The following is a 27,251-nucleotide window of genomic DNA, read 5'->3' as shown; positions in this document are numbered from 1 at the left end:
ATTTTGGTGAGTTGTGTTTTGATTGAAAATTTGTTATATCACTCATTGGTTATTTGACTTTGAAAAATTAGAGTAAGATTTGAGGGGCTTAGATTAGCCCATTTTTGAAATCACTGGTCTCAACAATTTGAAAACGTTCACAACCTAGGCTGGAAATGGCTGATATTTGTTTGAGGCCCTCATGTTAGAATACCACAAACACTATGAACAAATAGAGATTAGGTGGCACTCACTCCCCCAACACGGCACTAACACACTTTTCTCTTATTTTGAAGGCTCAAAAACCTTGTAATTGAGGAGTTTCCTTTTTCACAATGCGAGGTGCATGGAGGGTATCTTTGGGGTACGATGCACACTCCTTGAATCAACAAATATGGGATTTGGGCTGCTAAAAAAATTGATTCATAGTGGAGGAACTTTGGGGGCTTGACGCCCATACATGCGGCAGTGAATCACTAAAGAGCCTATCCCAACCCTTATAAAAAGGGGTTTGATACAACTCATACGAATGTGGGTACTGGAGAACTATTGATATAGATAAACATCACCAAGTAGCTTAGGCTTTAGCCTAGGCCATTTATATAGTAGACAAAAGGAAAGTACCACTTAAATTAAAAAAAACAATTAGCAAAATGAAATGTGAATTTGTTGCCAGATTGATCTCTTAATTAAGCTAGATGATGTTCATTTTAACTACTTTGCAAAACGAAATGAGAAATTATTGTCCCCCAATTAGGCTAGACGATGTTTATTTTAACTATGCCAAATGAAATAAGAAATTGTCGTTAATTGACATCCTAATTAGGCTAGATGACTTTCATTTTAACCACTTTGCAAAATGAAATGAGAAATTGTAGTCAATTGATCCCTGTAGCGTCGTAAATTGTACGCACTTGCTAGGGTGGTACAATTTCACACCTAGTTTAGCACCCGCCTTAGTGCATTTTACATTTTGCATTGCATTTCTCCTTTAGCACTTAATTAATCAAATTAATTAGGTCTAAGGTCCTATTTCATAGTCTTCTACATCATAAAGTTGGGCCCTTTCGTTAAAGCACGCCCTTTTCATTTTATTCCTCCAATACATCACTCAATCAAAAACCCTAATTAAGTCCTATTTTGAACTTGGGGGCTTGGTTTCGGGGTCAAAACATCTCGAAATCACCTGTAACTTCGGGATTCTCTCTAAAATCATCATATTCGACGGCCCTGAAAATTTGGTGAAATGTTGTCGGGACCGTGGCGCCCGGAGTGCACATGGTCCCGGACATTTTTCTCGAAATTTTAGGAGCACAATCCAATCATAAAATAAAGCTTAACCCCAAGAAATTGGCGGGATATTCAATCTCTAGGTCGGCCAAAAGACGAAATTACGACCTAGGGTTTCCTACATAAGAGCTCTCTTTCTTCATTTGAAGGGATCCGATTTTTGTTTTCAGGAACCTGATATGCAGCGAAAGAGCAGATCTTTGAAGACTTCAACAACATTCAACATCCCTCTATCAAGCATTTATCAATTTCATTCATCCATTTAGGGCTTGGAAGACATTGAAGAACAATAGGAGATTACCGACTGAAGATTGGCTTGTACTCCTCCCTTGAGGGTTGGGTATGATTTCATATTGTTTTCATGTCTTTGCATAAGCTTCAATATATCCTTTATTCATGCTTTAGATCACTTTGCATCTTGATTTAGAGCATTTTCATTTACAAGCAATTAGGGTTTACTTTCTAGGTTGCTCTAGTTTGCTTTCTTGCATTTTAGGACCTTGCACACACACTAGGTCTGCACACACAATACATTATACATTACAACTTGGCTATTCGTGGAGGTGGAAACCACCGAAGCGGGGGTTTGACTAAGGCAAAACCCTATATAGCCGCCCATACCATTTTCAGATATAAGTGCAGGTTTCGGGACTCGGACGACGCCGCAAGGGACAGATCCGGGAAGAGCAGGTCGAGACAGCACTCCGCACCAAATTGTAGAGCAAAAGACCGGGACAGGGGCGCTGGGCGCCCTGGTCCCTGGGACAGAGGCGCTGGGCGCCCTGGTCCTCCGAACAGACAGCATTTCCGACAGTGTTCCAGAGTGTAAAACAGCAGTTTCCGGTGCAGTTTTCGGGACAGAATCAGGACAGTGGCGCCCGCGCCCCCGTCCCGAACATTTTCAATCCGATTTTGACTCCGGGTACACATCTGCATTCTTATTTCATCCTTGTATTTACAGCTGTTCATTGTTTAATCTCAATTCTGCAATCTTGTTATTAGTTCATACTTGCATTTTGGGATTAGGACTTGAACTTGCATCATTTTATCTTTCAATTTCAACGAAGGAATAGAAATCCTAATAGATATCCCGTGGCTCTCTCTTTCACAAAAAGAAGTAGCCAAGTGTGTGATATCTCTAGGCTCTTTCGTATTCCGTAATGTGTGTCAAAAGGTAGGATTAGGGCATGTTAACCTAGTCTCGCTTTTTCCCCTACACAATCCCCTAATTAGGCTGTGTGAATCGTAGGGTTAATATTAGCCTCAAATTAACAAATTTGATAAACTTAACATAAATATTGCATAAAAGAAACCCCGTGTGATATAAATTAAAATGTGGAAAATCCTTGCATGCAAACCAAAATTAGAAAATTGAGTAGGGTCAACAACTGCGTAGTAACAGAGGGTCAACTATGTAATTTTAAAGCACAATATGGTATAATCACACATGAATAAAGTCAATTACGCAATTCTTAGGGTCAATTGTGTAGATCCGAGAGTCAGTTACACAAATCTATCTCTTGGATGCATAGAAGATGAAAGTCAATTGTTTGACACCCGCATGCAGACAAAAACACACCAATTCATTAGAATTTGATGTGATTCATGTAGGGTTCACCAAAATGTTGACTAGGAAAATGGTTAGAAACACAACCGACCACAAAGAAAATATCATGAAAAATAATCCTAATCAAATCGATAGAGCTATCAAGATGAAATGCAAAATGAAATAAGCAACATTAAATGCAAATTGAAATCAAACCATTGCATTCCCTTGATGTCACTTCATTGCTTCTTCTTTCTCCTCTAATGTGACGTAGCTCTGAAATGGGTGATTGCACATATGTAGATAAGCAAGGATGAATTCAACAGTGTGATTGCGAGGGTATTCAAATGGTCATGGTTATAAAGATGAGAAACGAGACCTTAATTTACAAAATTTGAAGATCAATTGGATGGACAAGATCGATTGCAATCAATGGACAAGATTGAATGTGAGGATGAGTTAAGTGAAGCCAAATAGGAGACATGCCATTTCCAAGTGGAGAGTGAAACATAAGGAGTGAAGTTAAGTGGAGCGCATTGGGAAAGTGGAAGAGTGAGGTGGACTTAGACGTGGAGATCAAAATTGAGGTGGATTTATTAATTCACTCCAAATTTGATAATTAGCCAGTTAAATATTCATTTAATTAAGACAAAAGCAATATGGATAAATAAATAAAAAATAAATTTATTTATCCAAAGAGGGATTTGTTAGGATAAACGGGGTTAATAATTAAATGATTATTTAACCCTAAGAGAGAATTGATAATTATTCAACTATAGCAACGAATTAAGTCAAATTGAAGCCAATGAGATAGACATTGAGTAATCAACAAAATCATTTAATTTGCGTAGTCAAGAAGGGCAATTTAGGTCAAAATGATAGGAAATCGATAGGAAGTGATCGATTAGAAGACATAATTAATGAATCGAAGAATGACACGGGATCGACGAATATTAAAGATCAAACACGTGATACGAAGACATGTTAAAAAGGGAAATCATAAGCGTCGACCATTTTTTAGTGCTTACAAATAGATGGATAAATAGATAGATGGATAGATGGATGGATGGATGGTTAGATAGATAGATACATAGATAGATTGTTGGACGTTGTTGTCATTGATGTCAGCCCTCAATATTGTGGAGGATACTAGATATTGTTGTGAGTGTAGTTATGGTGTTGGGCATTAGTGTCAACACTTAGATTGAGTGTTGCTATTATGGTGCAGTTGTGTGCACAGATATAATGGAGATGACTAGGAGTTGTTATTGATGATAAGCTTTGTTGAATATGTTGGAAACACATGTTGTTGATATGTTATGATTAATTGTGTAGATTTATGCCTCAAGTATATGGTGTTGATTATTGGATAATGTAAATCTCAGGTGTTGTGGTGGATTCAAATGTATGTGTAGATGGTTGATGGTTGAAGGTATTCTTTGTTATTGATGTCTACCTTCTTGGTGTTAATGTCTACACTCAAGTATTGCAATAATATGAAATGCAAATGAATATTAAGGAGATGATCAGATGGTTGATTGTCTTATTAGATGTGTGATGCCATTAATGTAGGATGTAGATGTGTGTTGTGCAGGTGGTTCATGGTTGATGTCTACCCTCTTGGTGTTGATATTTTTTAAAGACCAATAGTGAGGGGAGTGAGAGTGAAGATCTTGAAATTCAACATAGAAGTCAAAAAAGTATTGTTGGGGCTTCGTTTGTGAATGGTAGTGTTGCAAGAATTTCAATTTCAAACAATCCATGTTAATGTCTTACTCTTCAAAAACTATGCATAATAACCGTTTAATCCAAAAAGCCTCTTTTACGGTTTGTAACACACATTAGACAAATATAATAAAAAAATTAGGGATGAATTTGAGTATGGTTGTTATTTGTACAAAAAAGATTATACAGATATCTCCACAAAAGTTTATTCTCAATATAAGTGGATCAAAGATAAAAATTCATGAAAAAATAATTCTAGTTGAGAATGTTGAGATGACTAGATTGCTCATGGATGGGGGGATAAGAAATACGGGAATCGCAATGGAGGCTAGGCAATCTAATGTGTCATTGTCTACCCAAACCATAACTATTTTTAGTCGAAGGGGAGAGGTTTTTATTTCTATCAAGGGAAAGAAAATAACTACTACTATTGTAAGATTGTTTAGTGCATAATCATGAGTGGCATACCATTTCATGTGGCACGTTCTCCCCATTTCAAACAAATGTTTAAAGATATAATTGTTGTCGGTAATTCATTACCCCCTAAAGAACGTAAACTATATTCCACCCTTCTTGAATAATATTTTAAGGTAAATGTGTTGATAGAAGAAATAGGGCAAACATGGTTAAGGGGTGGTTGCTCTATTATTGTGAATGGGTAGAATTAAATGGCACCCATTCATCAATATCATTGTCACATTTTCAATTGACCCCTATTTTCTTAGAGCTATTGGTTGTTTAAGACGATGGATCCAAACTTCTAATTTTAAAATTTGAAGAATGCTATAGGAAAGATTGGGGTCTATAAAGTTGTACAAGTTGTGAGTAATTCAATTTATGTATGTACTTAGCTGATTTGATAATTGAAGGTGCTTACAAACATATCTTTTTTGGACCCCATCTTGTGTTCATGCTTTGAACAATGCTCTAAAAGACATTGGGAAGATATATTAGATGGAGACAAAGGTAGTATAAGCTAGAGACATACAATTGTTCATTTGCAACTATCACACTTCACTTGTTTTATTGCAATTGTCACACCTCCCTTGTTTTATTTATTTATTTTTTGAGAAAGAATTCTTCAAACCCATAAATATTAAATGTGTTAAGTACTTTATTTTATTAGAGAAGATGGTTGGGGTGTAGTAGCCTCTATAATTAATCATGGTTAATTCAAAATGAGGTAGATGACCAAAGATAAGCATAGTTGAATGAAGCATAGAACAAAAGATCCTTGACAATGATCAGTGGTCAACAATGAGATAAGAAATTATTGATTATACCATTACTTCTTTAAAAAATATTAATATTTCTAACTCATAATTATTTTAATTTTGTAATAACATTCAGTATTTGTCATTTGAGCTTGAATATTTTAAAAAATTTAAATTTTTGTAAGTTTGCACTCACAAAAATATTTGCTCCTTAATGTCAAATCTTATGCAATTCATAAAAATGGTTGATACAAACACTCCCAACCTTATACAAAATTATGAAACATATAATACAATGCTTAGGTAGATGAAGCACGACATTTGTAGAAGATCTTATTTTGGGATTTTATGAGGTGCATATTAGGTCCATTGTGATGCGAGGACACATGATGAACATATTATTTCACATGGGTAGCCTATCCTCTAAATTTGAAATGGTATCTACCCATGCTTGAGAAAAATCTTCTCAAGACGATGTGGAAGAAGAGCTCAAGAAGGCCTTTCAAAAAATGTATGTTGATGAAAAATCTTCTATACTTTACATAATGGCTAACATTTTCTAATCTTCATGGTCCAATCATTAGCAAACCATAGGCGGGCACATAGAGTTAAATTAGCTCAAACTAATCCTATTGGATGATGGATGTGGCATGACAAAAAAATGCCAAAGTCGAGGACACTTAACACTAACCTCTTTTCATAGATTGTCATTTTCTTTGATGTAGAGAGGAATTGGTTCACATATGGCTTCATTTAGTTAGTCAAGATAAACAACATTCCCTTTAGATAATTCGAAAATTTGGTGGCCATGCATAGTGCCTTGCAGCTACAAGATCGACAAACTTTTAAGTATCACCATACTCCAACCACACATTGTGATGTTGATGTTGGAAATGCTATATAGGTTGATGAGAAAGAGGCACAAGAGTTTGGTAGACGTCACATTTTGCGGGAAACCCTCTTACCATTCATAATTGAAACTCAAACTTCAATTTTAATGCAGTGTGACTAAAAGATAACTAGGCACAATGCCTAGTTTTTATGTTTTTATCATTTTGTACTAAAAAATTTCAATCTTTGGGCATTTTCTTGCAATTTTTATATAATCTATATGCATATTGATAATTAAAGCAATTATCTTTTGTTATTTTGTTTGCCAACTCATGTGAAATCTGAATTCAAATCTAATGTTTGTTTTAAGGCTCTATAATGCCTATGACAAATGCCTTATCAATGTTATCATATGAATATTAACATTTTCTTATATTTTTTATTTTCCCTATTTTTAAAATAGTCATTCCCTTAAAAAAGTAATCTCGGAAATGTATCCCATGTCCCCTATCATCTATATAGCTTGTTCCTGATATTGTTTCGTAAAAGGTTACCAATTATGTTTATTGTTTTCACTAATATAATGTAACAAGGCTTTTTTTTTGTGGTAAGTTGATATGACTCTACAAGGCAACACCGTATATTAAATTCAAAATAAAGTTTACATCAATAGCCCCTATTGATTGGGTAGAAGATTCTACATAACTTTTGTGATATCAAGGAGCTTATTCCACAAAATTGGCTCATAAATTGATATTTCTATCTATATTTCCCTGTTTTACAATACTTATCTATTATCTACCATATATCTTATAACATATACATTTACATAGCAACAAAAAACAAAAACTCCATCCCATCCTTAGCACCATCTTCTTCTGCATCGTCCATTAGGGCAAATGGCTAGCTTTTGTCTCTAGCCTTGACCCCTTCAATGCTCCTTTGATAAAACTAATTCCAATCTGCACATAGTTTCTCCTTTTAGCCACATCCATCCCTACTCCTCACACCACAAATTGCATCAATGGGTCATTTCCATCCATACTAATCTTCAGCCACATTCTTCCATTTGACACCAGTCCTCGTCTTAGGGTAGGTCATTATAGATATCCTTTCAAACCCCTACACTGTTGTAACCATACCAACTTGGCCATGATAGCCTCCACCATTCTCATAGTCACTGTTGTAAACATCAACACTATATCCATGTTCACATGGTGTCTTTTCATTGCCATTCAAATATTCATCCCCCAACACCATACACAAGAGATGGAGGACAACCCCTGCCTTGGCTTTGAAACTTTCCATGAGCCATATGTCACTTTCTCAATTTCAGGGAAACAACCTTCCATGTAGATCAATTGTTAATGCGTTTGTGATATGATGGAAGTTTTGTGGAAATCGTGCCAATCGTTCAGTGATTTGACCTCTATGTCCTCTATGATCATTTCCACCATTGCCTTATGACGCCATCTACCAATGCATTCCCCTCCCTAAATATATGGGATCTAACAAAATAATTGTAATACTTTATGATCTCCTTTATTTGCCTAAGCCAATTCCTCACTTCCAATTTGGTGTTTTTCTTATTGGGATTGCATTGACTAAGAGTTGCAAATCTCCTTCCAAGTGGACTTTATCGCATTTCAACTTTCTTCTTACCACCAACTCCAATAGTGCCATTTGAAACTTTGCTTGATTGTTAGTTGCTCTTCCCAATCTCTTCCTTGCTATTGTTACCCAATTTAATCCTTTGGTGTAAATTATATTTAGAGGTCTCAATTTCAGTTTTAAGGTCTCCAAGGAAAGTCTTTAATTAATTCAAAATGTCAAAAAAGGCTTCATTTTGTTTCATTCTTTGATGTTATTGAAGGCAAAAGAGTGTGAAAGGCACGTGATCTTTCTTTTAGGAGGGAATTCAAAGTTTTCTTTTGTTTAAAACTTTTGCTCAAAGCCCTAACTCGGGGTTAGAGTGAAAGTTAAGGGCTTTTCAAGCTTTAGAAAAATCTTTGTTCCAAGCTTTCCTCCTCTTTGGCTGCCAAGAATATTAGATTTCAGTTAAGTAGATTTTCAGATAGAATGGAACAACAATTCTGTTTAATGAAGGAGCGGTATTTCCCAGGTTTAAAAAGCAAAAAATGTGTAGGCAACAGATCTAGGAGGCATGCATTAAGATCAAGCATGAGAATGATATGCCCATAATGGTGGAGAAAATAGTAGTCTCATCTCTGAAAGCGCCAAGTTCATCACAGTTTCATTCAGTAAAACAACAGTGGAAAGAAGAGGTAAGGTTTTCTTGTACCTAAGTGTTTTGATGTGCTCATTATTTCTCATGAATAAAGAGTATCTACCAGTCCTAAAAGTTCATATAACTGATTTCTTCCAAGGTGACAACCACAGTCCTTATAGGACAAGTGTCTACAAAGTTCAAAGAGTTGCAACATTTAAACAAAATCCTCAAGATGAGAGGATCAGAACCAAGAGCAACCACAGGGATAATGAGATATGTGTTAGTAAAAGCCCAAACCACTGTAAAAAACAGGGCAAATCATTGAGAAAAGGGCTATGACAGGGTCTGACACAAGTATGACAACAATCACAATGATTAAACCAGTGAGCAATGCTTTAGGAACTAGTAGAGTAGTCTCAAGGGTAAACAATCTAGTACAAGAGCAGAGTCAAATAAAGGAAATGCAGTCACAGTCATTAAAGGGAGTTTATAGACCATGGTGGCAATATTGACAATATTTGAATTTCAAATTCAAATCAATCTAACAATATTTGGGGATGTTTTTAAGACCTAATCTACATTTTAAACCCTAATTTGAAGACCCACATGGCTGGACATCGACCAAGGGCAGTTTAGAGAGGAAAATAAACATCAAATCTTCAGTTCCAGCCTTATTTTGTGGGGTTTTCAAGTCTGCTTACCCAACAAAATCATGGTTTCAAATTCAAAAGCAGTTAACACCTGATTTGGAGGAGAATGAGAAGCCACCTTACCTACATTTGGAGTTCACACTCAAAGCTAGTCAAGTCAAATAGCGGGAGTCAAAGAGAGCCAGAATTTCAAATTCAATTTTTGGAGCCTCTTTTTGATAAAGTTAGATTTCTCCTTTTCTCTCCAGTTCTAGGTTTTTATCTCTGCTGTAGCAACAAGAAAATACTTCTGTAACTCATTTTCTTATGAGCAATATCAAGTGTTTTTGCAATCATTTTTCCAAACTTGTAATGAAGATGACTCCTATTTTTCATTAAACAAGTTAGTTTTTTCTCATATATCTTCTTGTCTAATTGTTGTATGTGAAAAGAGTGATAAGATTATTGTGATTTTGTCTTAAGATCCTTTATTTTTGCCGTATTCCTTCAATGTTTAGTTCAAGAACAACATGTTATAGTGCAGGTCATTGAATGTGTATCTTGTTTTGTTGAATGAATGTTATGAACACAACATTGTTTTCTTTCAAACAGACATCAAACATTAGAACCTTTCACATGAAATCATTTTTGCAAAACATGTCAATCTGGGTTGTGAATTTATAGCTTCATAGTTGAGTAGTGATGAGTCCAATAGCATATCAAGTCATTTTCAGTTGGTGTATCACCTCCAAGTTTATTGTTTCAGTTCAAGATCATGTTTTTATCCTTTTTCTCAAGCAAGATCAGTAGTTTCTAGGATATTTAAAGGGGAGCCAACCCATAATCTGGAGGTTCATCTTCACTTGAGCAACCCACAGGTTCGAAAATTTTCCAATGTTTCACGAGATTACTGAGCATCATACTTAGTACTCAGGTGCAAATTCATGTGACAACAACTATCATTAGTATCTTCTCATCCTGATTTTTTATTACACATCGCATCCCAACCAGCCCTGGATTGTCACGTGCTACCCCATCAAAATTGATCCTAATCCAACTTGCATCTAGCGGAATCCATTTAACATCTATTCTGACGACCGCAGGCAGATCAACTTGCCCAACCCCATAAACGAGGTAATGTCACAAGACTTTTGCATCCCTCATGTTACTATACTACTCTTTTCTGTAACATAACGAAGTTTTCTATGAAACAAAAACATAATGTTCCTTAAAAACTAGAAACCAACGTTTATTTGAAAAAGGTTTTTTAACCTTTTAATTTATTTCATAATCTTCAAATCACTTAATGTATTTAAATTTGTCACACACATGATTAGCAATATCATCTATCAAAATTTTATGAAAGTGTGAAGTACTGAATATTATCAACAATGTTTACTTCTAAAATTCTAACCAATTATTTATTTTAGAATTCTTAAAAAGTTACAACCGTCACTGCTTTGCAACTGCACAAAACTACTTGCAATTCACACATTAGAAAGCTACACTTACCAAATCTAATACAATTATTTCTTTCATTTTAATTTTCAATATTTAAGTTTTAAAAACTTCACTCCCTTTCAACATTTTTTAGGTAACATAATTTCAAATCAATAGAAAAGAAGATTCTTTTCAATTTAAGAGTGTCCAAAAACAGCTAGCTAAATCTTTTGAAAACACGAATACTTATGAACATTGAATATCTGAATGACATTTGGAGTTATTATGGTTACATTTTTCACTATCATAGAGTAGATGAGTACAATATCTGAATACATAAAAACCGGAAGCATGTGTAAACTTTACATAATAGTCAGTAAAAATTTGGAAAGTCAATATGAATCTTATGTGCTCACATTGCCTTCTATTTGAGATTTTTTCCTGAATTGCACTATGATAATGGTCATGTTGTCACAACCCTCACCTAAAGTTGTTGATGGCGCAAGACATTTAGAAAGCAGCTTCTCACAAACTGTTGAAAGCTTAGCCTCCTGCACCATTATGTTACAAGTCAAGAAGTTGAACACTAATCATTTGGTGAGCCATTAAATTCATAACCTCTTTTTTATTTTTGTAATTGGTAGAAGTTGTCCATACAATGATTATCAGTTGGTTATGAAGGTAGATACATACATTGTTAATGTTTTCACGCACAAAATCAACGACCTGCTGGCTTGTCATGACATCCCTGGTCAAATGAATCATATATGTTAGCAATTATTGTTCAAGGCTATAACCTCTCTCCTTTTCATTACCAAGACAAATCTTCTAGAGAACTAAATGAGATACTAATATGAACCACGTATGAAAAATCAAAGCCTGCTGTCAATGGAACCGTGAGATTTGATAATTGTATAAAACAAAGGTTGCTAAACTAAACTACTCAAATTATGCACTTTTTCCCTTACTACATGCCCAATTATATGACTATTTACCACAGGGGGACAAGTTGAAACCAATTTGCGTAAACATGAACAAAGCATATAGTATGAGTGAAATATATACCAATCAGCTATTACGAATGACCTTAAAGCATGTAAATTGTATCAGTAAATTATAATAAAATACAGGGATCAATCATCAGATAACCAAAGAAACACTGCATGCTAAATGAGTGCCAAAACTCTCATGCCTAGTTATCCAATAAAAAACAGTAGATTGACAAAGCAGGGGAGAGCCTCCAAGAAGGAAAAGAACTAGTACTGGAAAAATCCACATTGGTATGTTTTTTTAGCATATATCGAACTCTGTATCGCTTGCTTCCTTGAGTAATGCATATATCTTGGAAAGTTACCAGGAATTATAATCCTTCTTAAACCTCATTAATGCAAACTCTCTTTCCAAAAGAATATTAATCTATTTTACCCATGGATATCCATCCAGCAATTGAATAGGAATATGTTAAACTACAAATGATAAAAATTAGGCTTTTTGTTATCAGTATCACTTTGAGAAATAGTTTCAATTAATTCTGCAATATCATTAGATATTTCACTAATGGTCTCATTTTGGCAAATTTGTCATTCAAGCTCGTTGCTCCATGTTTGTATGTGAAGGCCAATTTAAAAAAAACTAAATTTATTGTCACTCGAGGAAATGAAAGTCACCTGCGCAAATCTGTAAACTTCTTTATTTTGGTTCTAAGCATCACATGACTATTATTTTCATGTTCCTTTTCCAGAACGACCATAGGCTAAAAGATAAATTAAAAGAAATAATAATATTATAATTTGGATCCAATCAATTTATTTTCTAAAAGGTAACTAGAGATTCAAGTGTTTTTAACACTTATTAGTTCCTGCCAAGGCAGGATATTATTGCATTCATTGAATTCCTTCTTTTAATTAGTTCATCCAATACTATTTTTTAATTAGTTCATCCCGTATTATTGCATTTCATTGAATTCCTTCTTCTAATTAGTTCATCCAATACTATTGCATTCATTGAATTCATTCTTTTAATTAATTCATCCAATGAATATATAGAATAAAAAAATTTCAACAAAAGTTCTATAGTTTGAAATTTAATTATTATTTAAAATGATTATAAAAATACCATTTTTCTTAATTTTCATTGGTTTGTGTAAATCTAAAATTAAATATTCTCAAACAAAAATCCCACTATTATATTTAAATACATTATTTATTACTAAATCATGTACATCATTTAATATCATTTAATATGATGTTGCAGTACATGAGCTGGAAGAAACGTGAGGGGCAAGATAACCATCGATATTGCTATACCTATTTCATTTCTGTTTTCGATGTGCCTAAAAGAAAGTACAAAATGAGAGATAATGGTTTAACTACCATTTTAAAATGAAGATGTAATTGAAATAATTAAAAAGCAAACAGATGTACTTTAATTTTATTAAATATATTATAAATTATTTAATATGATTAATAACTTGAAAAAAATATTTAATATGAATAATAAGCTGGCAATGATGCATAGCTGGAAGGAAATGAACTAATATTAAATAAAAAGTATGAAATAAGTTGGAGTGATGCATAGTTAAAATAGAATGAAATAATATTAAATAAAAAATAAAAAATTTCTTACAGTGAGTTTGTGTTTTAGAAATGTTATAAAGATATATTATTTATTTATAATATTAATTATATATTAATCATAAAAATTAATGTTAATTTTTGTCAACAATTTTTTATCATAATAATTTTACATTATACAAATTTTCTATAGCAAAAATATAATAATTTATAGAGAAATTTTTAAGAGGATTTTAATTTAAATAAAGTTAAAAATAAAATAGGTTCCAGCAATCATAAAATAGAATATTAATGAATAGTTAAAGAATACTAATTTTGTTATTATTATTTTTTAATAATGTGTAGAAGTAGAAATAAATCTGAAAAATAATTAATCAATATATAAGAAATAATCAACAATTTAATTGAAAAGTTAGTAATAAAAAATTGATTATGCAACTTAGGGGAGTGAGTGAATGTTGATGAAATTTAACTTGATGGAGAAGGTCTAGACATATCATTTACATCTTAAGTATAGTTGCAATATAAGATCACAAGCCAATTTTTACAAGATATTTATGATAAAAGATATTTTTGGTGCATTGATTAAAATGAAGAATAAATAGTACAAATTTGCAAATATATGATAGATTCGTTGTCATGAACTTGCTCTAATATCTAAAATCATACCACCATTTTTCAATAAACTTTAAACAATAAAACCTAATTAATTTTAAAATATTAGTTTTTAAGAGTTTTCAATATAAAAGCTAATCTTAATATTAAATTTTAATTACATGTAGCTAAAACATGGGTAATTTTTTTATACTAAGGTGATTTTTAGATAGATGTGTAAGTATTATTTTTGCCAAAGTTTTACTAAGTTATTTATTTTTCTTATGAAAACAAATAATTTGATAGTTTTAGATAGTTTTTAAAATTTAAACAAAAATAATAATTTATTACAAAAGCATTTATTAGTTTAAACTAAATAAATGACACAAAGCTAGTTTATTTAATTATTTATCTTTTTATTTTATTTTAATAGATCAATGCATTATCAAAACAAAACAAAAAAAATGCATTTAAGAAAGAAAGCCCATGTGAACAATAAAAACAAAAATAAAATGATTCATTTATATTTTTAAATCTATATTTATTTTTATTTTTATTTTATCGGGAGCTATGAACCAATGGGGACACAGTAGGGGGCCCCATCCCCATTACATATCTTTGAATTATTATTATTATTCTGTTTGATTAGATTGACCCCAAGACCTTCCCCATCCTATGGAAGGCCAAGAGTCACAACTTAGAATTCATTATATCTATATTTATTATTAAATACAATGTTTAAAATTTTAATACTTTGATATTTAAATGATTTCAAATTTAAAATAAAAGGTAAGAGTGTTTATTAACATTGTTGTACACTTCACCACTTTTTGTCATTGTAAGATACCTCTATACCTAATGACATAAATTTAGTTTATTTTACTTTAATACTAATCTAAACAACTGATAGCAATTTTTATGTATTTATTTCTCTCTCTCCCTTTCTATATATATACCTCTCTCTACTTCTCTCTATATATCACCTCTTATATCTTTAACTTTCAATTTCTCCATCTCCCCTTTCTCATTATCACCCTCTTTCTATCTCTATTTCTATTTCTCCTTCCCCATAAACCTCTTACTCTCCTCTTCTAGACATCTTTCCCTCTCTATATCTATTTCTCTCTCTCTTCCTCTACCCCTCTATGTTCATCTCTACTTTTATCTACTCTAAACTACATCTTTATCTATTTCTCTTCCTCTTTCTCTATCCCTCTATCTTCATCTAAATTTTTATCTACTTTGAACTAACTATTCTATTGGCATGAACATGACGCATTGTGTCCCTTGTTTTAATATGTAATCCAAAGAGTGCTTTTGAACAAGTGATGTAATCTAGAAAGTACTTTTAAATACTTGGAGGGAAAACTAAATTCAAATAGAGGGTCTAAAAGGCAATTATAAAAGAAAGGCATTGCTCAAAGCACATATCCATATTTGTCATTTCGTGATTCTTTCCAATTTGAGCTTGGCATTCAAAGATGAGAACCGTTGGTGTGGGAGATTTGGAGGATGAAAACCCTCTATATTTTTATATTTTTATATTTTTATTTAAGAATGAAAATTCTCTCATCCATTAGAGGTGATTCTATCTAGGGATAATAATTGTGTTGATTTGTTGGAGATTTATTTAAGACTCGATCATCAAGGATTGGATAGCTAGAATATTTGCAAGCAAATCTACTGATATTCATATTTGAGTTACTGATTTCATATCCTCATTGTTGTCACACACCATTCTAGGGCTTTGCCCCTATTGGATCTGTTGCATTGTTGTTTCAAACGTTCATTATATCCTTGGGTGCCACCATATAGAATAAAGGTTTGCCGATCTTCAATGATTTCTGGACATTTTTTGGTTGTTCCTTTGTTGCACCTAATGTTTTACTGTCGCATTCTCCATGGCCAAAGAATAGGAACAAAATAAAAATAAAATAAAGCAAATCAAATTGTCTTTCAAATAGGAAAAGGGGACGAGGAGGCAAACTGATAGTACAAGAATGGGTGTGTAGGTAGAAAGTGAGAGCTTGGGCATTGTAAATAGACAATTCCTGTCATACCATTAAAGCAAGTATGGCATCCCCTCTTCCCATCCATGACCTTGCGTTGAAGGTGCTGAGTACGGGCATGAAGGAAGGAGGCAATTTAAGGATTCCTCGTGATCATTTTGGGGGTAATTTTACAACGGAAAGGAGGGGAAGGCAAGGCAAAACAATGTGGAGAAAATGTAGAGGCCTAGAGAAGGCATGTTCGGGTTGGGTGAAATGCCTCAAAGAACAGTGTTCTTGTGCATTGCAGTGGTTGTAGGATATCGACAAAAGAGATTTATTAAAAAGGCTTCAAAAAATTTGAAGCAGACACGTTGGTGAGTGTAAAGCCAGATCCACAACCTTCGTCAGCATCCTCCTTGCCTAGGTTGAAATGAGAACATTGGAATAGGTTATGGACACTGTAAAAGCATAAAGGGTAGAGGAATTTAGTCAAAATGCACTAGCGCGACCACGAAGGAGAAGCGATGCAACTTTGGGAAGTCGTTAGTATAAATATGGGATGTTTATCCATGGCTTCCCATCAACTGAATCTGTCATGCCTAAAGAGGCCATAGTCTTGACCAAACGGTTTGAGTTCATAGAAGGGTTGGCAAGGGATGTTTTTTGAAGTATGCAGCACAGAAAGGAAGGAATGGGAGGAGGAAGGGCCAGGAAATTCCAAGGAGATTGAAGAGCAGAAAGAAGTGTAAGAGGGGCTATCCAATCAAGTATCCATTGTTGCTAATTAATTGGTATTAGAAATTAATATACATTTCTGATTACTTTTGGATGAAAAGTAATTGCTATTTGTAATACTCATTAAACAATAAACATTTGTCAAACATAGCAGTTGTCATCCCAAACTTGGTTGTGTGATCTGTGGGTAAAATTTTAATCAAAGAAATCATAATGAAGGAAATTTTAGTGACATTTTAATTTTAAAAAAATGTTGCCTTCTCTCTCACTCCTCTCACACGTACGCTAATTTGAATGCAAAAATGAGAAGCATAGACAAGGCATGTGAATTGTTTGACAAAATGCCTCAAGAAATGACATGGTGGCAAGGTATGTCAAAACATGTTTGTTGGGAAGGTATTAGAAACTTTTAAATTGATGCAAACAACTTGGGAAGAGGGTACGGGAAGCCATAAAGTATAATTAAAAAGGGATTATTGGAATGTATGGAAAACAATTATCATGCTAAAATACCTATAGTAGGCTATTTACGATCATTTATGGTAGATTCCATGTAACCTGCTGTATATTGACACTTACATTGTTCAGAACTTGTTCCTCAGCATCCTATGCTGATGATATTTAATTGATTTTTCTAATGACATTTACTTGGAGACCCCTGATGGTATATGGTGTAAATATCAGTATGTATGTCATTGCATCCTATGTCGGGTTGATAATTAGGTAAAAATCTACTAATCTTTTCGAGCTATGGCAAAGAAGTTCAACTTTTAACATTTGACAGCAATCCGTTTAGCTAGTGAGTTGTGGTTGTTGCCTAATTTTTGTTGAGACATGGACCAGCTAGGACTCGAACCTAGGACCTTCCATATGCTGCTGGAGTGCTCTACCACTGAGCTACTGGCCCCTCTTGGACCAGTCCATCGTCGGTCCGGGTGTGGCTTATTTCCAACACCAACACCCCCCCTTAAGCCACACCTCTTGTGTGCTTGGGGTTCCTAGCTTGGACCTAGCTCTGATACCATGTTGAGACATGGACCAGTTAGGACTCGAACCTAGGACCTTCCATATGCTGCTGGAGTGCTCTACCACTGAGCTACTGGCCCCTCTTGGACCAGTCCATCGTTGGTCCAGGTGTGGCTTATTTCCAACACCAACAATTTTTGCCCTACTAAAGTATCGAGACTATTTTGTGGTGTAAAAGAAATACCCATTAGAAAGAATAAGGTTATTTTAATGCAATTGAGTCGAGTTGAAGGGCGATGATCGTCAAACCAAAGTATTCTAATTTTTAAGAGAGTTGTGGGTTTCATGATTGCGTTTTGCTAGCTTTTGGATTCAAATAGTTATTATTTGAATAGTCTATAAATTAGTATGAGATGTAGACTTACTACAATAATATTACCTCTACACGTGTTGCTGGTACATCCCTTGTGAATGAGCTGTGAGTGTAGTGTGTCATGGGTAAATAATATTATATGTTTAATAAGAGCAATAAGTGATCCCCAACCCTATGACATGGTTCTTAAGGGGTGTTGTTGAGCTAGCCAAATAAAACCTTAAATGGTTTTATATCAAGAAAACTTTTGGATGTGGTGGCTGTGATTACAATAATGTAACTTCATGTGGCATAGTGTCTTGGTCCAGTGATAAGTATGGTTTGTGCAAGCAAAGAAATTTTCTTGTTATGTAATCAACCTAACCTATGTGTCAAGGAGATGAACCTATAAGATATTTTAAGATGTTCACGTTCGATCAAGAATAATATGGGTACTGAGGTTTGATTTGAGATCTCGACATCCTGGGATGAAATTGTCATGGTATAGGCTTAGTAAATTGGGAACAAGGTTGGCTTTCCCTACATATTGTTAAGCAATATTAATTGTTGAGAATCAGTAAAAGGAACCCTATTGGGTAGGGAAATAGTAACCCAGAAAATTGGGGTTTGTAATTAGTCAATAAAGTTGGTAATTTTTTGTTTTTTAGGATTGGGTATTGGTAAATAGTGAATTGTTGTGTTGCTTGATCTTAACCCTTGTATGGTTTTCTATAGTATTCGTTCTACTTCTCCCCCACCCCTTGCTTGAGTAATGATACTTACATGGTTACAAAATATTGGGTGCAAGAACCCAGGTGTATGTTCCTTGACGGAGATCTTGTAAGGAGAATTACATGTGACTTCAATCCTATTTGAAAGCAGGTGTGTAGGTAGTCCTTGGGCGAAGGATGTCCATGAGACATCAAGTCTGTAGGGGAAGGGTTCAAGGGATAACTCCAAAGTTGGGGTTGTTCCCAAACTTGCTTGATCTTCTCTCTTCATTAGGCTTCAGTTTGAGACTATAATTGTTATTAGATGTTTAAGAATGAGTAAGGGAAATTGATAAATCATATTTAATAATGATGTGAAATTTGGCTAATAGGATCTAATGGGGAGAATTGTGGGTATTCTTATAGGTTACTAATGGTCCACTTGTTCTATATGCCTGATTTTGGGTTGATCTTGGGATGACATTCCTTAAGATTGCCTATGCCATATGTAGGAGACAACTATAAGTATTAGAGTAAGGTTGGAAATGTTTCCTTTGTGTCTTTCTAATTAAGTATGTGATTTTGAAGAGTGCATTTTGGATAACAATTTGGATGGAGCGAGTGGACTTTGATTGCTTTATAAGTTGGTATTCATTTATGTGTACATGTTGAGTAGAGGCCAACTCATGGGTTCAATGTGATTCTTATGTGTTGTAAAATTTAACTCCAAAACTACAGGGCCTCATGTATAGATTTCTAAATCACCTGATTGCAACATACATATCTAGGTCCACTTGACAAGAACATGTGAATCCCTATGTTGTGTAGATTATGTATACGTGGCTACAAGACTCCCCACAAGTCAATATTGGGGTTGAGACTAATGCAAGTAGGTTGGCATGGGCCATGCCAGTAATGGATGCCTGGAGCTACTGTTGTATCTTATGGACTAGCTGACATTCACTTGTATCACACAAGTGAAGGATTGAGGCTATTTGAGATTTGACAGTAGAGCAATTGAGCTAGTTGTTACCCCTATTGTACAAGCAATGAATGTCGAAGATAACCATTGTATTGGGAGGGTTAGTAGGCAACCAGCTATAGCATGATGATGATCGATGCCAAGTGCCACCCATATTGTAAGGGGGTTAGTTGACAAGATAACCAAGGTCACTAAGTGTTATATGTCAGAGGCTACTCTCTGAGTGGACAAACTTGTTGCTTGTGGCGTAGAGGCGACGGACGTTGGAACCCACTAGCTCAATGGTTTAGTGAATTGTGGGAGTCTTGTTAATGGCCTTATGTGATGCGTTAAGCTATACTTACTCTTTATTTGGTGATGATTGCAAGTAGTATGAGATGCTTGCCATCATCATGGTTGGTGTAGAAGATCAAGAAAAAGGATGGGATCCATGGTGTATTGTTTCATGCACCGACATTTTTTCTATTGGGGATGCACTAGAAGGGTAGGTTTTAGTCACTCATTGTGGTTGTGTCAGTCACTCACTATTTACATGTTAGACACTCATTCCGTACTTGTGTAAATGGCCTTGAGTATTATGCACATTATTATACTAGTGCCCTTGCCAATGATGACACCAAGTAGTATGGGATGCTTGATGGTCATTGTAAATGGTGGTGGATTGAGAAAAGGATGGGACCTATGATGGAGTATGCAATGCAATAACATTCTTTTTTTCCATATGAGATCTACTTATGGGCTTATGTGTTAGTAACCAATGTAGTGGAATGATGCATATAGTATGTTGCATCCATTTCCATGGTACCAATTGTTCTTTATGTGAACACGTGATGTATTGTATGGATTGTTCACATTGAATATAGGTAATGTATACTCGAGCTAATCTTATGGTATGTGTTCAGCTAGTCATGGTTGTACTTGTTATGTACATATAAGCTAGTCACTGCTATATTTGTGATGTGTGTGTTAGCTAGTCACCCTATGTACAAAGGATGTATGATTGAGACAATCATTGTGTGTGAACTTGGGATTTTGGAATGATATCGACCCTATTGTGGTTTTGTGAGTGTTTGTACACTAATGATTGGTATAGAACCAACACCTAACTAGAATGTTTTGTTAACATTCTAGTGTAAAAGAACTACTTTAAAAGCATATGCTTAATCGATAGTCATAATTATAAACAATATTAGAGATCTCATATAAGAGGAGAGGATGAACACCCTCTAGCATTAGTGTATGAATTACAAAGCCTCTAATTCCCAAAAGGGGATACAAGGATAGGATCATCACAATTGGCCCCTTGAGGTTTAGGTATGGTTCTAGGGAAATCCCTAGCATCAAGAGCATATCACTTTTGAGTGTAAGCATATAAGTGGTGGCGTAGAGTTTTCACCATCATTGTGATTGGAGAAGTTATGAAGTCGGCACTTCTAAGCTAGATGGAAGATGCTTGTTTGATTAAGTTGATAGTAGTTGTATATTGAAAAAAAAAATAGCTGTAACCAAAAGGTAATTGTTAAATTTAGGTTATTTTGCTGTAGTTTATGAAACATCAGTCATTCAATCTGTTGAAGACAAGTTTTCTACCTTCTGTACCACTGGTTTTAAGGAGATTTATGTGTTGCTGCTGATTATAAGGATTTTCCAGTCATTAAACATCATGTTTCCAGCCATTGTACCATATTGATCTGCTGTTTTTGCAATTTTGTGTGTGATCGCAATGTTCTTCACTTCCACATGTTGGAAAGTCTTTATGTTTTCCTTAATTTGCACATTATCGTATCACATCCATTATAGGTAGTAATGGTGCATGTTGAGGTAGTTTTAGAAAGATTCTCATTAAAATCTGCTTACTCACAGCAAATCTACAAGTAATTAGAGTTAGATTAATCACCTCTTGTCCTTCAGTGCTAACATAGAAAACTCATAATCTTCTCCATTGGCTTATTTTCTATTTGTTTTCAAACTCCATCCTAATAGAAAGAAATTTGCTGCTCATTAATGGGTTGGTCATAAAAGAAGTAAACATTAAGTCATGTGAGGTAGAGCTTTGTAAAAGCCTATGAGGCAATGTAAATATTTGTATTATTGTGGATTAGTGGTATGACGAGAAAGTGCTGGAGTTTTATTCCCATTTAAGAGTTTCTTAACGTTAACCTTGTTTTTGCAATTGTAAATGTTACTGAAATGTTGTTTATTTCCACATGTCTAATAGATTTTTTATGTTTTCCTTAATTTGCACGTCATTGTGTGGCATCCATTATAGGTGGAATTGGTGCATGTAGAGGTAGTTTTTGAGAGCTTCTCATTAGAATTTGTTTAGTCATACCAGAGTGAGGAATATTGTAGTTATCAGTTTTGCCATAGTTAATAAATAATATGTTGTTACTTAGTTATGTTATAGTCAGCTATGTAATATCATTTGTTCCCGAGTGGGTAGTTGTTGGCAGTTGCTGACTGTCGGCACTCTTAACCAACCGCCAGGCACTATTTATGTATTCATTGTGTCTCGGGAACTAGTCATGATTTCTATATACACATTACACCTGGTAATAAAGATACATCTTTCTGGCCATATTCTGATATTTACTATTATTATGTTGTGTTGCTGTATGATATGATTTATGTTACTGTTTACTCCACAAAATCTAAACCAGTTCCCTACGGGAGTAAACATTTTGATGCTGTTGCCGATACAAACTTGGAGATCTAAGTCACAAAGAGGCAGTATGGTGATAGGCATTTTTGCAATGTAATGGACCCACCGTTTGACTAGGAGGTACAGGAAACTACTGAACAAGAAGACACAATTGAGAACGGGTTGACACAGGATCTGGTATACTTGTGGGAGTATTCGTCAATCAATACGTTCAAAGGGAGGCTCTCCAACGAGAGGTCCCTGGCAGCGTCATCCATGACGACTTGATAGTGAATGACATGGTCGACCAGCTTCTTCGAAGACTTCTAAGGTTGTTGGCACACAATTTCATTGACCTTTCAAATCTTTGGGGGGAAAGGGACCAGGAGCAGCATCGACAACAAATACTACAACAGTACGATGAAAGGAACTAGAGGGAGGAAGAAGAATGTGACACAAGACAATACCATACCTTTGGCAATTAATACCCCTATGGCCAAATAAGGAAAGAAGATATACTGCAAATAGCCGAGTGGAGGAAGAGGGATTGGTGATGAAATCTCTCCAACTTAGAAAGTAGAGGGAATGATGATGGCGGTTACAGAGAATTGTTGAGGAATCATAGAGTCTAGCAAGGAGTAGAAGTAAAAGTGTTAGCAGAAATCGTAGTCAAGAGAGACAACCGTCCAACGAAGAGGACACAACACCTCGTATGTGGAGTGAGTGGGAGGAAATTGACAGGAACCTACCACTTCCCAACGAAGACCTTGCAAACCAAGTAAACAACCAGTTCGTACAATCGGTGTCAGAAGAAGACTTTGGGAGTGAGTCCACAGAGTAGCCCGTCCGTACAGTTGGTACATGATGTAGAAGACAAAGGATGAAAACTCTAGGACAAGGTTGCCGAAATATTTGAAAACAATTTGCACCATATTGAGAACCTATCTATAGCAGAAGGACCAAGAATAGGGGGGCCTAAGTTGAAGACCCCAGGGAGGAGAGAGTTGAGAATCGAGGAAGGTAACCAAGGTGCAAAGGATACAGACGGTGGACGTGTAGAGGGCTCACGTGTGGTAGAGAGTGCAAGTGAAGCACCAGATTGTCGAGAGATTAACAGTCCAATCTAGTCTTAAGCACACGGTACACACCTATTGGGTAAGATGGAGAATCAGCTAGTCGACAGATTGAAGATGAGATGTTCCATTGAGGGATCGATTCACTCCCTGAGGAGTAAAGTGAAGGTAGTACCTCCGCCCTCATATGCCAATGCTTACAATCTAGCGATGGATATTGAAAGTGAAAACAAAACATCATGTGGGAAGAAGAAAGCAAGCGACAACAAGAGTACATAGGACAACAACAGTGAAGATGAATAAAAAATAGTACAAGCCTTGAGGAAGGACATGATGTGTATGATGGAGTTGAGGGCTAAGAAAGAAAATCCCAAGGAAAACAAGGAGATGTGGTGCATCGATTGTAAAGTAGGTCACATAAAAATAACTTGCCCAAAAGAATTGTTGTGACATTTGTCAAGTGTTGGGACATTCCATCAAGGAATGCTCGCACAATTTAAAAACAAGAAGCACACAAGTTCTCTTTGCCCAAGGGGAACAAGCAACCTCGCCGACCACACTACCAAAACCACCTACCAATTCCAATGCATCGCCTAGTGGTTACTATAACAACCAGGGAAACCGCTACAATAATAGTGGCAAAAGGGAGGCCCATGATCCAATGCCAAAAATGCAATGAATGGGGGTCACTTCGCTTGAGAGTGCCAAAGCGGTCAAAACAATGCGGGCATGTTGTGCAAGTGGTGTGGACCCAAAACCATGAAGATGCCAACTACTTGAAGCAAAAAGGGGTAAATATATTGGCCATGGAAGAGCCAGATGAAGAAGTACTAGCGAAGGCAAATGACGAAGGCAGTGTACCTAAATCCTCGTGCGGAGGCCAGACGAAGAATTATTGGTGAAGGCAAACAAAGAAGGTAATGTACCTAGATCCTCGTACAAAGGAGAGACTTTGGGAAGCCAAAATTGATGTAGAACGGGCAATGGTGAAGGAAAGAAGAACTTCAAATGAAGCCGCTAGTACCCCATTATGGTCAGAGTCGGAAAAGAACATAGTACGACAGGTGTTGCAAACAACAATACATGTAAAGGTTACAGACCTTCTACAAACTATGCCACAATTGAGAAGATGGCCATTACTAATATAGTTGGTGTAGACACAATTGGTGAGAAACAATATAAGCTATGGGAAGATCGACGATGAAACCATTAGGTGAAGGTAACATGGCCAACGACCCAATGTTATTAACAGTGAGCATTGGGAGAACATCGGTTGTCATAGAGATAGAAATAATGGGGTGGAGGCTCACAAATACCATTGTTGACCGCAACATAGGAGTTAATGTGCTATCGAAGGAAACTTGGAAGTGCCTTGGGAAGCCAACACTCTGGCTGCCAACCTTCCACTTGGTGGGTGCCGACCAACATGGCATTAAGACATTAGGAACACTGATGGCACAAAAAGTAACAATCGACATGTGGTATTTTTTTGTGGATTTTGTAGTCATCCCACTGCAAAAGAAGGCAAACTATAATTGGAAAAGGAATACACATTCGATTGAGAGTGAAGGAAGTACATCATCGACTTGAGGAATTAGGCGGTGAGTGAGGAATTGGCATCCTCCGATTCGAAATCTGAAGATGGAGAGTCGGGTATGGATGAAGGAAAGCAATGCAACCTAATGACAAATGGGTTCTTCACTTGGGATTGCTCGAAAGATGAAACGCATTCCCTAAATGGTCTATTACATTGCAAATGAAAGACAATGAAGTCTTCCACCTCGAATGCAACATGCTACAGATCGAGGATTGAGGAAGCTAACAAAGGAAGCTATCCAAGGTGCAAAGAGTGCTACCTTCCTCCAGAGTACAAAGAGTATAGGGAGGGAGTGGCACAGGTGGATGATATGCTAGCTCATCACTTTGAAAGAGACAAAGTAATAAAGTATGAAGAGCCAAGTGTAAAAGCTAAATCTTGGTGATGAAGACATCTCAAAGGTCATCTTGGTCGATGACGAATGGGACCCCATACTGAAGGCATTCAAGATATTCATGGAGTACAAGGACACGTTCACTTGGATGTACAAGGACTTGAAAGGGATACCACCAAACTTGTGCTTACACTGAATCCCTCTCGTACTAAGTGCACAAACCATATGGAAGAGACCTTACCAGATGAACAAAAACTATGCCTCCAAGGTAAATGAGGAGATTGCAAAGATGTTAGACGTTGGCATAATCTTCAAAAAAGAAATGAGTGAGTGGGTCTCGCTGATTGTCATATCCCTTAAAAAGGACGCGATGACAATTAAAGACCCCTTCTTGATTCCATTCATTGACAACATATTGGAGGAGGTGGAAGGCCACAAAATATATTCACAGACGAATTCTCAGGGTACAACCAAATAAGTATCACTAAGGAGGACAAATTGAAAACAACTTTTGTAGTGGAAGGTGCGGTGTACGAATACAACATAATGCTATTCGGCTTGTGCAACGCGCTAGCTACCTTTCAGTACATCATTTGGATAACTGGTACATATATAGTGGGCAAGATATTCACTTGACAACATTATAAGAATGCATGGAGAGGTGTTGGAGTGCGAGGTTGGCTCTAAACCCGAAAAAATGTAGATTTATGGTGCACCAAGGAAAATTGCTTGGTCGCATAGCGTGCAAGGAAGGATTGAAGACAAAGCATAACAAGGTAGGGATTATCATCCATATGGAGGACCCAGAGAACGTAACAGGAGTAAAATCCTAGATGAAAATATTGGCCAGATTGCAATTTATCGCGAGGCAAATGGCCTGCCAATTTAATCGGCTTTAAAATCGTGCACAATTTTTCCCAAAAAAATTGTGGTCTATCGGCGAAAAAAAATCGCGATGAAATCGCAATTGAAAATTAAAATATTGCGTCTAACGAAAACCCTATTAAAAAAAAAGCGATTTGCCGTGTATTGGATATATCTTTCATTTTTGGCCCTAAATATCACTTAATCGTGCAATTCAAACTAGAAAAAATCATCTTGAATACAAATAAATGAACAAGGGTTTTTATTGTTTTTTTCGACCTTTTTCAATGCGACGTCAAGAAAGACAGGCAAAGGTGAGCACGAAATAGGTTGCAGATTTTCCATTTCGCGTTTTGGCAATCTTTCTCACAATAAACCGACATGGACTCGATTGCCATTTTTTTGAGTTATAAATCATTATGATTGTACTATTTAGTTGTACAGTGTTTTATTTTGGGTAAGAATATGTTTTATTTTGGGATAAGAAAATCGACAGGCCATTTGCCTTGATTTTAAAACAAAACACTTGATTTAATATATTATATTTTTTTAGATTTATATATATTTTAACATTATTAAAATATAAATATACTTATTTCTGATAAATGTATAACATGTATACTAAATTTTAAGAAATTAAATATATTAAATGTATTACGAGGATAGATGCACAAACATATGTCACATTAGATGTATGCTTAAGTCAATGATAAATGTATAACGTATATATTAAATATATATTAAAATATTTAAAGAAATTATATATTTTCAAATGTTCGATAAATTCGCCGATTTATTGCCGATTTTTTCCGGATTTTTTGCTGATTCCCGATTTTTTTAAAAATTTACGACCAAAACATTTATTGCTGATTAAGAGTTTTTCATCTTTGAGTAAAATCATTCCTCAGACACGGCTACTATCAAAGGTTTATAAAAAACTTTGCCCAAATTTCCT

The 27,251-nt window shown here is 35.3% G+C and overlaps 1 protein-coding gene across 4 annotated transcripts in view; it reads right to left on the bottom strand.

The window, feature by feature from the left end:
- Window positions 1-11,106: 11,106 nt before the first annotated feature.
- The window catches only part of LOC131052981 (probable protein phosphatase 2C 60), a 118,930-nt gene continuing 102,785 nt past the window's right edge, over window positions 11,107-27,251 (bottom strand). For all 4 annotated transcript variants that reach the window (XM_057987590.2, XM_057987592.2, XM_057987589.2 and 1 more), the window contains 2 exons: window positions 11,578-11,632; window positions 11,107-11,435 (listed from right to left, as the gene is read on the bottom strand). In XM_057987590.2, the coding sequence (XP_057843573.1) occupies window positions 11,289-11,435; window positions 11,578-11,632 (202 nt within the window). In that variant the 3' untranslated portion in view covers window positions 11,107-11,288. The remainder of the gene's footprint in view (window positions 11,436-11,577; window positions 11,633-27,251) is intronic.

Source organism: Cryptomeria japonica, chromosome 3 (assembly GCF_030272615.1).
Source record: "Cryptomeria japonica chromosome 3, Sugi_1.0, whole genome shotgun sequence".
NCBI classification, from domain to species: Eukaryota; Viridiplantae; Streptophyta; class Pinopsida; order Cupressales; family Cupressaceae; genus Cryptomeria; species Cryptomeria japonica.
This window is presented reverse-complemented; position numbering and strand designations above follow the sequence as displayed.